The 15,399-nt window shown below is 38.7% G+C and overlaps 1 protein-coding gene across 6 annotated transcripts in view; it reads left to right on the top strand.

The window, feature by feature from the left end:
• Positions 1-15,399, top strand: part of si:ch73-63e15.2 (protein strawberry notch homolog 2) — a 69,396-nt gene that overhangs the window by 23,945 nt on the left and 30,052 nt on the right. For 3 of the 6 annotated variants that reach the window (XM_042415670.1, XM_042415667.1, XM_042415666.1), the window contains exons 4-5: positions 403-474; positions 2,365-2,488. In XM_042415670.1, coding sequence (XP_042271604.1) covers positions 403-474; positions 2,365-2,488 — 196 coding nt within the window. Of the gene's footprint in view, positions 1-402; positions 475-2,364; positions 2,489-10,078; positions 10,400-15,399 lie in introns of those variants that run through there. The other 3 variants (XM_042415669.1, XM_042415668.1, XM_042415671.1) reach the window with 2 other exon arrangements.

Raw genomic sequence — 15,399 nt, 5'->3', positions numbered from 1 at the left:
CAGCAGGGGAAACACCACTGCGCATATTCAGTGGTCAGCACTGAATACGGAAGCAAACCTGGAAGCTAGAAACTTTTTTGGGCGTGTACACCAGCAGAGCAATTCTTATTGGACTGAATGGGTGCCGTTTCAGGTCCAGTATCCAGCTCTTATAATACATCCATGAGCCAACATTGATACACTCTTGCTAGGTGACTTTTACTATTACTAATGTTGGCTGGTGAGCAAAGTAGTCACCAGCCTGTCACATATTTCCAAAGGGGGGGAAAAGTGATTTGACAAGCTAAATATTTAAGATGGTTGTAAAACAGTAAAAGAGTTTCTCTTGCTGCTAGTTTACTTTAGCGTTAGACTCAAACACCACAAGCTCAAGAGAGTAACTCGACTCTGCTTTTGTATCAGAGGTCAGATGAGGTGGAGGCTCCTATGGAAGACAGAGAGGGCGAGGCAGGAAGAAGCAGCACTGAGTCACAGGTAGGTTATATGTGCTGTATAAAGGGTTAGGTCATTTGGTTCATTGATAATGACAGGAAGGCGTTGCAGGTAGGTTATACGTTACTGTAGTCCCTAAATACATGTAGAAATGCAGGAAATAGGAGGACCTACAGCCCCCCTGTTTTATTGCGTCCTCCCTACGTCTCAAACCAAAGTTACACCCTTGCCTGTAGGTAGATCTACACAAACAGTAAGTCAATCAGCTGCTTTGGCTGAGAGCCTTTAACCAGCTTTGTGTTGTTGGAAAGCAGCTGATGCTGGCCTGCCAAGACTTCTACTGTAATAATATCACTGTCATATCACTGTTGGCTAAAGGGCCAGGAAGGGGATTTCCAGTGTGGGTGATTGTTACCATTCACAGAGCTATGATCTTTCTGAGAATTAAAACCGATTCTTCAGTCGTATGATCTCATGATCTTTTTTTTCTCATATTTGTTCATCACTCATGATTATAATAGCTAATCTGGTTTTTTCCAATGTGTACACTAAGATTTCTGGTAGAATTTCATTTCTTAGTTGCTTGATTGTGGAAAAGGATCAATAGCAATATCACAAAAGGTCTGTGATTTTTGACCATCTGTGCATCAATGATCAGCACTTGTTTAAAAAGTAGAAAGTGCTGTTTACATTTCAAGCCTTTGGTGTTTGTGTTTATCTAAAAGAGGTATCAGGAATTTCGTAAACAGATACTCATGATATAACATTTGAACATAGACATGATTAAATATTAAATTCTGCTGCATATTAGGCAGGGATATTCAACACAAAAAAAATCACAGGAACCATCTTTCATACACTGGCCTCTACTCACTGGCTTGGGGTTGCCCTTTCATCCTCTTGGTGTGTTTTGAACTTAAATCAATCATTCTCCCTGATCTCTGGCCCGTGGTTGAGGACACAGAGCCAAATCCTGTGAATAGCTTTGGCCAAGCTCAATCCCTCTGAGCCTGAGCCCTGGCACATGATTGGATGAGAAGAACATGGGACGGCACTGTTGCAGTTCCACCTTGTCATTGTTTAGTTTTACTTTTGTTTTGAGTGTTCGTCCAACACTATTAGCATAGTGGGTAGTTACATTATGGTGACTTCCACTCAACAAGAAACTGAAAATATCATAGGTTATGTCTATCGAGGTCTTCAGACTTGTGTCGGATATTAACATTTGGCAAAAGGACAATGCTTGGTATTAAGGAAAGCTGGACCGTAGATCTTCAAAGCAAGTATATATTGTTCTCCGTGACTTTCTGTAGACTCCTGCGTGTGTTTGTGTGCGTGTGTGTGTGTGTGTCTCTCTCTCTCTTTCTCTTCCTTGCCTTATTTAAACCTCAACTTCTCTCTGTCTGTCTGACCTAAGATTTGTGTTCATATTATCTTTCTTGTATCTTCAACAGTTGACACTGCTACTTATTTGACTTTGAACACCTGGATTTAGTAACAGTTATTCATTTTTATACGCCTTGATATAACATAAAGCTCTACTTCACTCACCTTTGATTCTATAAACGAAACTGAAAGTGTTTTCTCCCGTTAAGGTCATGTGCTAACTCAGTATTATGTTGTTGGGTCATATTATTTGAGTATTACAGTGTTAGATCACCATCTTCAGAAAACATCACCCTCTGTTCTGATTATAACACTTGATGACTTAAGTTTGGGACGCTTTTCAGTGCTCCAGTTGTTCCTCTAGCTGAGCTGCTTATTGCACAGTAGTGGTAATAGGCTGTGATTGTACTTGGCAGCTCTAAGGTGTGAATTTCTAAGGTATAAACTCTATGTGGGCTAAGTACATCAGTGTTAAAAAAACAGCATGCATCAGTTTTACTTGGATAAATACTGGTTAAACAAACTTAACTTCTCTCTCTCCTCCAGGCAATACCACTTGAACAGCAGCACTACCACCACCACTCCGGATGTCCCCATGGACATGTACTCGGGATTCTCTGATGTGGACTTTTCCAGCTTCAACCTTCCTAGGAATGGCGATTTCTCCCAGGTTGGTTTCACAAGTCTTTGTGATGTGTTGGCATGGTCATATTGATAAATTATAATGTCTATAAGAGCCAGTTTGAAGACATACTTACTCAAACAAAGTTAGATGCATTATAGTTTTCATTCTCAAGTCTCTCTTGCTGGTACCGCATGTCCCTTTCTCTTTTACTTGACTATTAGAGGGAAGGACCTTGCCTCCCACCCACTTCTTTCATCCTGTCTTCTGTCCGCTTAATGTACCATAGAGCAACCTGATTAAAGCCTAGTGTTGTCTAGACTGCAATACTACCTACCTCATTCCTGTCAAGGCATGTCATTAATAAGACACTGTAATTTTGCATTCCTCTACACTTCCACAAAGCATCCTCCCCTGGAAACTCTTTGTAATTCTCCATCATGCTTGGAATTGTGTCCAGAAAAGGATATGCTGCTGTGTGATTTAGAGATGTAAGAAAGTTCTGAAAAAGTATTTTCAAGCTTTTGTGACCTATTTGAGTGTTTCTGGGATTATTATCCCCACCCTGGGGATATAATAATGAGACTAGGATATTCATTTTTCAGTATGGGAAATGCTTACATGTGGAGAGTGAAGTAAACATGCAACCATCTCTTCGCTCACATATTTAACCCAACACTCCAGTTGAATATGGTTACAATCCATCATTTGCATTTTCTATTTCTTTGCGCTTTTGTGTCAGTCCTGCCAGTCTCTTTTCGTAAGCCAATTGTTCTGACACAGACCAGTGAGTTTCTAATCTGAAGCCTATTTGGGCTGAATAGATTGAGTGCCATTATGGAACCATATTAAAACACAATGTGCTAAGATGATGAGTTTTGAAGAAGGGCAATCATGGGTTACCAAGCAGACTGGCGTTATTCTCCACATGATTAGCCTGTCTGACAGTAGAAAAGGTATAGCTATCAGGATTTTTTTCTTGGTTCAACTTAAGGCCAAAGCAGTAAATGTTAATGATGTTAAGGACAGGATAAGGTGCAACAGCACTGGCAAGGAAAAAGGCATTTCTTAACTTGATTATACGTTTTTTAAAATCTTTTCACTGAATAATACAGATGCTAATGACCTGGATTTCATGTCCACACACATTCAGAATATATGATCTTGTATTTCTTGTTCAAAGAGCAAGGGTAAGTTTTAAGTATACAAACATAAAATAACTACTAAATTATTTATTATCCAAAGTAAAAGGGGCATTGTTTCTGAAAAGGCAAGTTTTAAGTTTTTTTTTAAGTGTTTGAGCACCCCCACAAAACATTCTCAGAGCAGCATCTCGGTAAGAAATTTATCAAAACCCAAGCAGATAAAACCCAAAATACTCCTATCCGCAAGGCTAGATATTTATTTTCTTTTCAAAAAACAATTAATAGCTGAATAATGAAACCCACTTAATGGGGAGCAAGAATTTAGCCTTAAAATGTATATATTTTTAATGCAATATTATTGCATGTATCTGATGCAGCAGGACTGCAGTGTAATTTAATTAATTGTAATGCACAAGGGAATCAAATATATGAAATAAACCACTTAAAAACAAAATACAATAAATGAGTCAATTTCAGCAGCTGTGTACAGGGACTCAGTTGAGTTGAGTTGTCTCTCTGGAAGTTAGTCTTATAGCCTAGAGGTCTGATGAAAGCTAAAGGCTATTTGATGTTAAACAAGGTTTTGAGAGTAGGACAAAAGTGTCGCACACTCTGGCTCCATATGCATTTCTCTTTCATTCAGATGGCAGCCCTCAGGCCTTCTTCAAGATGAACAATCATAGTAGGACCCAGGCACTGGTATGTTATATATGCCACACCTTAGTAACACATCTAATGGTGATTAGATAATCATGTTCCACCATAAGGGTGAGAAAAAGCAATCAAGAGGCCTTAAGCGAATCAAAACTTTTAACAAACAGTGACAGAAACTGCAGCCATTAAATTTTCTTTAAATAAACGTGACAAAAACCAATATGTTTCATACCACATATAGAGATTTAAATTTTACATCCAATTTTTTCGGTTAAGTATATTCAAATATGTTACAGATACATTTATTTTGAATAGATTTCTAATAGATATACAGAAAAAGTTAAATACCAGAATACCAGAAACAACCTTATCTAAATATCCAATAAATAGAGGTACATTACAGAAAACACTAAAAAAACAACACCCTTACAGTTATGGTGGAACATGATTATCTAATCACGATCAGATGTGTTACTAAGGTGTGGCATGTAAAACATACCAGTGCCAGGGTCCTACTATGATTGTGCATCTTGAAGAAGGGCTGAAATGTCATCTGAATAAAGGAGAAATGCCTATTGAGCCAGAGTGTGCGACACTTTTTTCCTACTATCAAGGCTTCTTCCAGTGATCAGCACATCACTACAACCCTTGGTGTGCGTTACTTTTCCATTATATGTTCAGCAAAGTTTTGCCAAATTAAGTTAGGTCCTTAGAGGTACACATCATTATGTAGCTGGCACAGGAACACTTGCAAGAACAAAGTAAAAGATTCTGGTTTGAATACACCAGCAGTCACTTTTAAACACATTTAAAAACGTAGGTCATTCTCAGTTAATATTAGTCCATTGTTAGCTTTTGATGTCTATTTTGAAGCTTTGTTAGACTTGTCTGTATATGCAGTATTATTTGCACTACCCCTTAGTAGTGGTAATCCAAGTATTAGTCTCTATTAAGATATAGTTGACAATTATCAACATTTAAAGGGAAACACAAAGTAGACAGAAAAAAACTACGTACAAGAGTTTCACTTCATGTTTGTGGCCAGGTGTGTGGATGAGTATGATGGTTCTGTGGAATATAAGAAGACTTTTAGAAGGTATGAAAATATTTTGTGTAGCGGTTTAAGCTGGGGGGATTTCACGAACAAAGGATATGCATGAAGGCTTTTATAAAGGAGAGCGATGTATCTTCCTCATCACATGCATCACTGTACTGGCATGGATTTTGTGATTCATGTGGGGTTTCCCTACTTTTCCATTAGCCTGTGTCAGCGTGTCTGACTATGTCTTCCTTACAAGTAATTACGAGGGGTCTCACGATCACGTTGGATCTATTTGTCTTTCTACATATTTAGAACAGTATGCCCCGACAGTTGTCTTTTTTATGTGTTTTAGATTAAACTGGCTACTTCGTCATTGGTGCACTCATGAGAAGCAGGTTTGGTTTCTCGGCATTGGAGACAGGGAATGTTATGGTGTGTTTGTGTGTGTTTGTGTGTGTTTGTGTGTGTGTGTGTGTGTGTGTGTGTGTGTGTGTGTGTGTGTGTGTGTGAGAGAGAGAGGGCTTGTGTTGTGCTTTCTCAGCTGTTCTTCCTGGTTTTGGACACTCCCTGCCATGTGAGGCATGCAGAGAAAATGTAAGTCACGGGGTCATCATGACTAGTCCACCACTCAGCTCCCTTTTTCATCCTCCATTTTTTTTTCTTCCATCACCACAGCATACTGACCCTACCCAATTTTTCCCCTATTCATCCACAGCCATAAAGCAAGACTTCTTCTTTTCTTTGTACTGTTGAACCGTGACAGTACACAAGAAATTTAGGCAAGTGTGACTGTGTGGAATCATTGATCGTGATTGTTTTAGCTGTCAGGTGACTGACTGCCATGTTTACCTCCAGCCAGTTTCAGTTACAACTGTAGAGTCATTAGTGAAATCTCTCTTGGTTTGCACAGTTTCCCACAGTGTGATAGTTTGTTTATGCACTTCAACAGAGCTCAGTTGGAATATCCTCATATTGTACGAAGGCACAGTGTTGCAGCATGCAGACAGGATGTCTGTGTCTAGATTGCTGGTAACTGGAAAACTAGAGTCGAATGTTTGTTTGTATTAGAATGAATAGACTCCCCTTTGAGAGTCAGTATCTTTCTTAGATTATCTGACAATTACTGTATATCACTAGCAAACAACTGAAATGGAATACATGGCAACTGTACAATGATGTGGATAAAATTGATGTCTCACATTTTTGATATGCTTTGAACATTTATTTAATGTAGGCTTTCTAAATATGGTTACCACCATTATAGTAATATGTTTACCACACACATACGGATGTTTCTAATGTACCTAATAGAGCCATTATGTTGCACTGCAATGGCTTTAAAAAATATCATAATACATTTCATAATAAACACTTCCACTGAAATCTAATGGATCATAAAGTAGTAAATAATGTTGCAAGTATTTTGTGTAGGCAATTATTCTATTCATATTTACTAACTAGTATTTTATTTGTCTTTTAAGTTATTAGATATTTATATTGAAGAGATTAAATAGATCTAGACAATGCCTTTTATGAAAGGCTTTGTACTTACAGTGATCAATCATTTGATATGTTAGCGCCAAATTACATGGTTCTTTCCAGGAAACTTCCAAAGAAACAACAGTTCCACATTAAATTCTTTCTTGGGAGTTACTGGGGAACTCTGGACTTGTAAAATAAAGTACTATCAAAACACTCAGCTTGGGCACAATAAAATTAAGATAAACTGTGGAAACTTTGACAAAACCAAACTGAGATTTTATTATATTTACTGATCTACAATAATCTCAGATCTATACAAGAATTAATGGCAGTTAGTGGCTTCTTTTATCTTAATTAAAATTAACCCTGATATCCCCAAAACTAAACTAAATAAACTAGAAAAAATGCTTTATCATCAATACCATCAAAAGACACGAGCACTGCGCTTTAAAAGACGCTGAATCTTAAAGTCATTCCCTGGGGTTTGAAGGAGAATTATACACTTTGCACCACAGTGACACGTGCACACCTGCCTAAGCTTATATTGGGTCATTGGTGAATCCAAAGTATGCAAAGTTTTATGCAGAGCATAAGAATGAAAACAAGACTTACTGGAAGACAAAAACACTAGAACTCATTCACTAACCACTCTGGCTAACCTCAAAGAGTGAACAGCACTCTTCAAGCACGCACATTAACACACATACTGTATTGTTTATATACTCATACTGTACATGTACATACACATATACATGCAATAAGGCATGTTTAGGCACATTTACGGTCTTAGTCTCTTGCCACACACTTGTGCTTTCTCTGTGCTGTTTCTCTCATTATTACACACATGTATTCTACTGTGCACAGTGCACTTCTAGGAAGAGTTCATTTGCATTAAATTGTTGTGTGCATCCCTTTCCAGCTTTGCTTTTTGTAAAATTGGAATCCCTTCACTTGCCCTATATGGGCCATGAGGTCCACTGATTCCACTTGTGCATGCATTTACATATGAAACTTTGCAACTCCACTGACCCTATAACTGATCCCTCATTACACTCTTAGTTTTTGCAGACAAGTATAATTCAGCAACCACTAGTCCCATGGCTTCCAAAGATACTAAATATGTCATGCTGAATTACAAGAAAATATATGCACAACATATCTAGAAATGTCCAGTTGATATAAGCTTTTAAATGACCCAAAATGTGTTATGAAGCCACTTGAAGGGGGAGAAAAAAAGAGAAGGAAATTTTGATAAAGTGAAAGGTGTTTTGAGGTTGTATTTTGTTGTCATAGAAGATTATCTTGTTTTTCTTGACTTATTTCTTGTGGCTAGTCAGTCAAGATAAAAATCAAGTGGTTTTTCTCAGTTACTTCCTTATAAGAAGCTCTTCCGTCATATGGATGGCCTAGTTTGAAAGGGGAAGTTAATGGTTAATTTGAAGGGTTGTTAACAGGTGCACTATTTTCCGTGGGGAGTGTGTGCTCCACCTTATCCACTTTCGTTTTAGGTAAGCATTGGATGGTTTGACCTTGTCAGCATCGTCTATTTGCTAAAAAAAAAAACCCAGTTTGTTAAAAACATTATTGAAAGTGAAGTTTAGACCGACTGCACTTCCGTTTACATTGCGAGCTACTCGTGGCATCAGTGCACATGTGTGGTGTTTACAATACGCTAGCACTCACAAAAGACATCAGTGATACAATAAGAAAGAAAGTATCAGGTGTCGATGAGAACTGGGATCAATTTTCAGAATTGGACATTGAATCAGCATCACTAAAATCTAAACAATAACAGTCTCTGCTAGTATGTATACTAGTATATATCAATGAAGTCTTGTGTTGTTACTGAAATCAGGCATGGATCCTCCTTCTTTAGGCTGTGATGCAATAAGGTGTGTGTGTGTCAGAGCATTCAAAAGAAGCTCATCAATGATTCATCCCCCCCTGATGACCCTCCACAACCCACCAAATACACAGACGCTTACACACATATGCACATACATTATCCAGAGGATTCCCACTTATACTATGATGACACCATGGACAGGCGCCACTCCGTCTCTGAGAGTCTGACTCCCTTTCAGTCCAGCAGAGATGGACATTACAATACTTCACCATCCTGGCGTGATATTGTGTATTCCTGGAAGCTGGGTGCGCAAATGGACCCTTCTGTTTCACTAGTGAAAGAGATAGATCACGTTTTTTTTTTTAAAATACCACAGTGTCCTTGCTTATGATAACCTCTTAAACAGTTAACACTGTCTCTTTATCAGAAAAACTAATATTATGACACTGTCTTTGATAAACATCATGGAGTTGTTGAAATAATCCATTTGCCATCAGATTCCCAGAACACTCTTTTTTTAACAATCGCACCCCTGATTCCAGTAAAGAGGAATGACCTTTTTATAATGAGGTATTTTTGTGTAATTGTGCACAGATAGAAGTATTGGCTGAATGCTGAAATAACTTCTGAATAATATGCACATGTGCAGCTTGCACTTGATCTGTTAATACATGTCTGACCACTTCAGCTGTCTTCTTGTTATTTTTAAGCTGTCCTCATTGTTTTTGGCATAACATCTGTTGGGGGACCATGTGAGGACTATAAATCTGGTTTGTTAATTTTTTTCCTATGCAGATAAACATAACACAGTTAAATTAATAGAGAAACATTTTGACAGGCTGACTGACAAATCAAGCCTGCTGGGATCTGCACTCTCACGAGTGACTATCCTCCCCAGTTAGGTAATTAGAAAATGTGTTTGCTTCCCTCATATTAGCGTTTCCACCTTTTGGCTATAGATCATTAGATTAAATAGAAATCATTACTTGAACAGCTGTCTTGAAATTGAGCCTGCACAGACAAATAGAAAGACAAAAGGCAAAGTATGAAGTAAGACAGGCAGCCAGGCAGGGAGTCAGTCTCTAAATATAATAATCATTAGATAGTGGCCCAGGCCCATTAAATATAGCGGTAAGCAGCAGGGTGTGAGGAGCGGCCAGGTCCAGAGCGCAATACTGTTTACACTACAAATGCGGTTGAGTTACACCATGTACAGTAAAATGGGCCCGACTGCCAGTAACTCTAGTCACTTACCAACAAAAGCATCATTTCCTGAAAGCTCCTCCCCTCCTCCCTCCCTCTTCTCCCCACCTCTCCCCTCCCCTCCCCTCCCCTGTGCTCTCACTCACTCTCAAACCACCTTTTTGAGCTCTGAGGAACTAGTCCACAGTCACTATGACTAAGCCCTCTATGCAAATACGTGACAGCCCCTGGTGAAGCAGGAAGCATGTTTTAGAGTTGTCTGTGTCTCTGTTTGTGAGAGAAACAGAGTTTGTATGTGTGAGCTCATTGCCCAGAGCGTACCTGCGGTAGAGCGTAGATGTGTGTGTTGAACCAGGGAGAAACTGTGAAAGGGCTAGTGAGAGTCCACTGTTGGGTGGAAGTGCACCAGCTGTAAGGTGAATACCAACACATGGAAGAAGCTGTCGCATTCAGGGATTCAAGGTGAAGCAGGAGTGGATGTGTGTGTGTGTACCCCCCCCCCTCCCCATACTGCAGCGTTTGGACCCATGTCTCTCATGCAGTTCTGGACTAAATTGTATTCACAGCTGGGACGACCACTTCCCAAGGTACTGGTACTGTTTGATTTGTTTTTTGCATATATTACACTTTGTGAAGTTTAAAAACTCAGTATAAAAGTCTCTTGTTTTAAGGATGATTTTGTTGGAAAACTTTTTTTTTTTTTTTACTTGTGATGTCATGGTCAGTAACTGTCACTAACTGAAAGCTGCTTATGTGAGCAGTGCTTATTGTCCTTATCAGGAAACTATAGATAAGACTAAGCACTTTATTACTTCAGTACGGCTGTATTTTTAACTTAAACTTCCTTGAATGAATTTTGAAAATACTTCCTTGTAAGTACAACACTGATGGAGCCTGGCTTTCATTAGAATTGATCCTTTATTACAATCTTATGTTAAAGTTATTGGACAGTAACTGACAAGTGACATGATTAAACTGTGAAAATGGATTTTAAAGCAGTTCTCAAATTAGTTTCTCATAAGTGCCTGTAAGAGCTGGCTTCCCGGACGAGAACTGAGCCACGTCTCAGACAGGACGTTTTTTAAATTGATGTCTCCATTGAACTTTAAGATCAGACTAGACTTAATCCCTGTTAGTCAAACTATTATCCAGTGACCGTATTTTCATCTGTTTCTGACACTAGTTCATCTGCTGTTTGTTCAGAGTGGAAAATGTCAAAGAAAGTAAACCAGGCTTAGAATTTAGGCTCACAATTGAATGTTTGCCGGTGAGCAAGTCAGGCTATGAATTTCTTTGCTGGCAGGTCAGGGTAGTCAGTCTCCCTGTGCACCACTGAGGCTCTAATTCCCAGCCAGGAAATATGACAAATGATTGTCTGTCTCGCTCCTTGCTGTTTTCCAGTAAGTGCTAGAATCTGATATCTTGCCAGGCTAAATAGCACTCTTGTCTGTTTTCTGGATGGCCATTAAATATGTGCAATGGTGTACTGCACTGTAGATAGAATTGCGTTGTTTGGTTTTTTTTGATTTATCAGTCATCAGACTGCACAGTGTTGATAGAACTGTAGTTCATATCAGTCCAGTGACTTCATTGGTGCAAGGCTTGCTGGGCCTATTTCTAGTGAATTTCTGACTAATTGGTTAATTTCACTCTGTCAGCATTTCATAGAATTTTAGAAATTACACAATCCATGGTCTCAAGTAATCACTGCTTTAGACAACAAAGCTTTACAATACTCTATTACATTATTAAAATACACATTTTTTTTACATTGGATGGTAAAAGTTACTAACTGGTAGTGAAATTGAGTCATGCAGTTGTGTGAGCCCATTTGCTTTTGTTTTGTTTCTATCCAACAAACCACCAGTGAGCCACCTCACTGTGTTATTTCTTTCCACAGTACATGTTGCCTGTGTTAACATCAATGCAACAAAATTGCAAGTGTGTAATTCTCATGTGAAAAAAACTCATGTGTAAAAGACCTGAACTAGTTCCTGAAGGCCAGGGGCACAGCAGGACAGCCTCTTGGTGGGCACATGTTGTCAGTTTCCTGGTATTACGTTAAACCTCAAGCATGATCTAGTCGTGCAGCTTACGGGAAGTGAATAAACAATGATGGTGGTGATGAGTGAGTGCATGAGGAGGGGAAAAGAACGGGGGGTAAGAAAATAGAGGATGGGTGCCAGCAATGCAGGTTTCATATGCTGCAAAGAGAAATTTTCATCTTTATCAACATGTAACCATGCCCGCAATGATTAAACCTTTTATAAGAGTATTGCATTACATGTGTCAGACATCAGTGCCAGTTGTACTTGCAGAAGCGGAATAATTCCAGGGTGGTGATAGTGAAAATACAAACATATGGTGATATTTGAGCTAGTTATTGCTGGTCATTAAAAGTAATTTATCCTTCATGATACAAGATGCAGCAAATCTGTCAGGCCTGACAGTAGACAGGAAACAGGACAGCCGCTGCAGGAGGAAGAGACTGATTATTAATATGTCAGAGTGCAGGTGTTAGAGATCAACTAGTTTTGCTGTTAACGAGTTATTTCAGCTAGTTTCCATGAGCCATGATCCTGTAGTGATGGCAAAGCGGGAAAAGTCCACTTGGCTGTCCTGGTTAATGTCTTATTGTTAAAAAAACTTACATAAAACATACCCATCTGATTCTTTTGTGGAGTTCCAAATGTAAGTAAAACTTAAACACAACAAAAAGTAGTAGTCACATTTTTTGAATTTTAAAAATACAAAAAAATACATCATAATAATAGAGAGCATCTCAAGATTTTAGTGCCTTTCATATTAGGCTGTATATATACACACATCAAATAGTCATCTGTTTTGCCATATCAACTTGTGAATACTTAACATCCATGTACTCAAAACAATCATTTTGGCCTTTTTAGTACTTTCCCATTAGAAACACCTTGCAAACTACAAGGGTTGAATAAAAACCTGAGAAACTTTGTTAAAGGTAGGATTCATTGCAAGGTTGTTCTGTTACATTAGGAGTGTCATTGTGGCTCAGTAGAGAGCAGTCGTCTCACAGCGAGAAGGTCCTGTGTTCAAATCTGGCAGCCGACTGGAGCCGTTCTGTTTGGAAGTTGCACATTCTCCCAGTATCTGCATGCGGATTTCTCCCCACAGTCCCAAGATATGCAGGTTACTCTAAAATGTGCCTGTAGAAAGCCTGTGAATGTGTTTGTCTATATGTGTTTGCCCTGTAAATAGACTAGCGACTTGTCCAGCACGTAACCTGCCTTTCTCTTGATGTTTGGGTTTATTCTAGGAACCTGACACAATCTATTCCCTATTTTTAAAAAATAAATCATGGGGCGCCCTTGAGCGGTTTGGTCAAGACACATATGTAATCACCACATCCCAAGTTTAATTTCAGCCGGGAACCTTTGTTGCATGTCAAACCCCTCTATCATCGCCCTTGTTTTACAGTCTGTATCTATATTGTAATCTAAAATAAATGGATAAATCAAGGTTCAGTAGATCACAGTTTAAGTACCTCCTTTGTCTGATCTTGAGCCAGGAAAATTCCTGTACTTTTTTTTTTTTTTTTTTAGTTCTTTCAGTTTATTACATATCTATAGCATATTGAAGGCAGTCATAAAAGTGACCGCTCAATAACTCTCTCTTACACTCTTGGTGGGACATCATACTCATCTTTCTAACTAGTGTTATGAAAGTTGATCTGACTGATTTGATGTCAAAGCACATTCCCTTTCTCTCCTAACATGTAAAACATATTCACTAAATGCTTTTCGTAAATGCTTTTAAAATTCTTTTAACCTGAGATGATTCACAGTGAGAACGTGAAGACATTCATTCAGAGTAATCGGGTCTGTCAACTATCATGGGATGATGCCACTGTGTTTTTAAAAAATGAATAGACCTGTGCCCATGGTTGTAAAAGAGTAAATTCCCTGCTCAGTTTGCAGTTGATTCTTGGCTAGGAACCAAATTAGCAACTTACGGGCAACGAGCCCACCATCATGACTCACAGTATGATAGTAGTCCACTGACCACAGGTGTGTAAAAGCGTGGGTGTGTGTCATGCACAAGGCGAAAGAGAGCAAGGTTGTCAGAGGTACTGAGAGAACCTGTGAATGTAACCTTAAGATGTGGTTTTATTTCCTGGAACCTTCTTGTAATCTAGTATTGTTCTCTACTCTCACAAATAAAAATAGGATCTAGTATAACTTTGCCTAATTTCAATTTTAGCTCTAGATAATACCAATTTAAACATATATATCAGCATGAAATAATGTACTCAAAACTCAAAGCCCCTATTAAAACGTGAGGTAACAAAGGTAAAGAGACATCTACATGTTTTTGTACGCTGATGAAAATATAATCTTCTTGGCTATGCAGAACTGGAGTTCTTTTTAAATTTATGACCAATTGACACAGTCACATTATCTCATTTATTGAAATAATAACATTTTAAATGATCGTCTTGGCCACATTTCATGTGACTGTTACAAATGACAGTTTATCCCTTTTGCAAATGTTGTGTGGTATTCTGTGTTGAAATTTCTGCATAACTGAGACGTCATCTTGCGTCAACACTCACTCACACACACGCAATTAGTTTCTCACACATAAACACAAATAGGCACACACGCAACACAATACTGTGTGTCTTTTTTTTTGTGTGCGTTGTGTTTTTTTATGTTTCCTCAATTTTACAAATCCTTTTCAGAAGCCCACCATGTTATTTTGGATGCATACAGTTCTTTTCTTTATTTCTTCTAACTAGTTCAAACTGTGGACTTCAACTATTGAGACATACCTTTGTGAATGCCAGCTCATCCTCATGGCACCTATCCCTGGGCCACTTCCTCTTGGCACCAAACCAAATAACAGCAGGGATCGTCTTTCTTGCTTTCTTTTCTGGCTCTTTCCTCCCTCTCTTTTTCTCAACTTGTCCTGCTTTTCACTTGTTAACATCTGCTTGTTCTTTGTTGGAGAAAGACATGTGGATTTGCCAGGTAGCGTAATCTGCCGACAATATCCTGAGCATATTAGTTTCTAGTAGTCAGCTTTAGGATCTCCTACATATACAACTAGAGGAGCTGTTCTTTGAACCAGTCATTTGGCTGCTAGCTGGGACACTTGACATGGCATCCTTTTATTTTCCAGAACATATGAAAACACTGGAAAATTCCAGGAGGCTTGTAAGCAGCAAGCTGTCCCTGGCTAGTTTTACTCAGACTTGGCACAACTTGAAAGCCTGCCTGTCAGGAGGTTGCTGGACTGGGTATACTGCTTCGGTTGGCCTGGGATAGTTGTTCTAGACATGGTTGTCTGTGAGCTGGACAAGAAAGACATAATTATTTTCTATTGACCCCACAACTGTAAACATGTAAATACAATGACAATTGATCAGCTTATATTGTTTCTCAGACCATCCCCTCTAATTAACATTTACAAATTTAACTGTAGCACAGTTGTCAAGGAGAGGCAATCTAGTTCTTTGGAACAAACTCATTGAAATTTCAGCAGGAAGCACTGATTAAATATTATTGTCAGAGGCCTTTTTAGCATCAGCTTTGGTTTGTGGGGTCCTAAG

This window comes from Thunnus maccoyii, chromosome 7 (genome assembly GCF_910596095.1).
Source record: "Thunnus maccoyii chromosome 7, fThuMac1.1, whole genome shotgun sequence".
Taxonomy (NCBI): Eukaryota; Metazoa; Chordata; class Actinopteri; order Scombriformes; family Scombridae; genus Thunnus; species Thunnus maccoyii.
The sequence above is the reverse complement of the archived record's forward strand: the minus strand, read 5'-3'. Positions and strand labels throughout refer to the sequence as shown.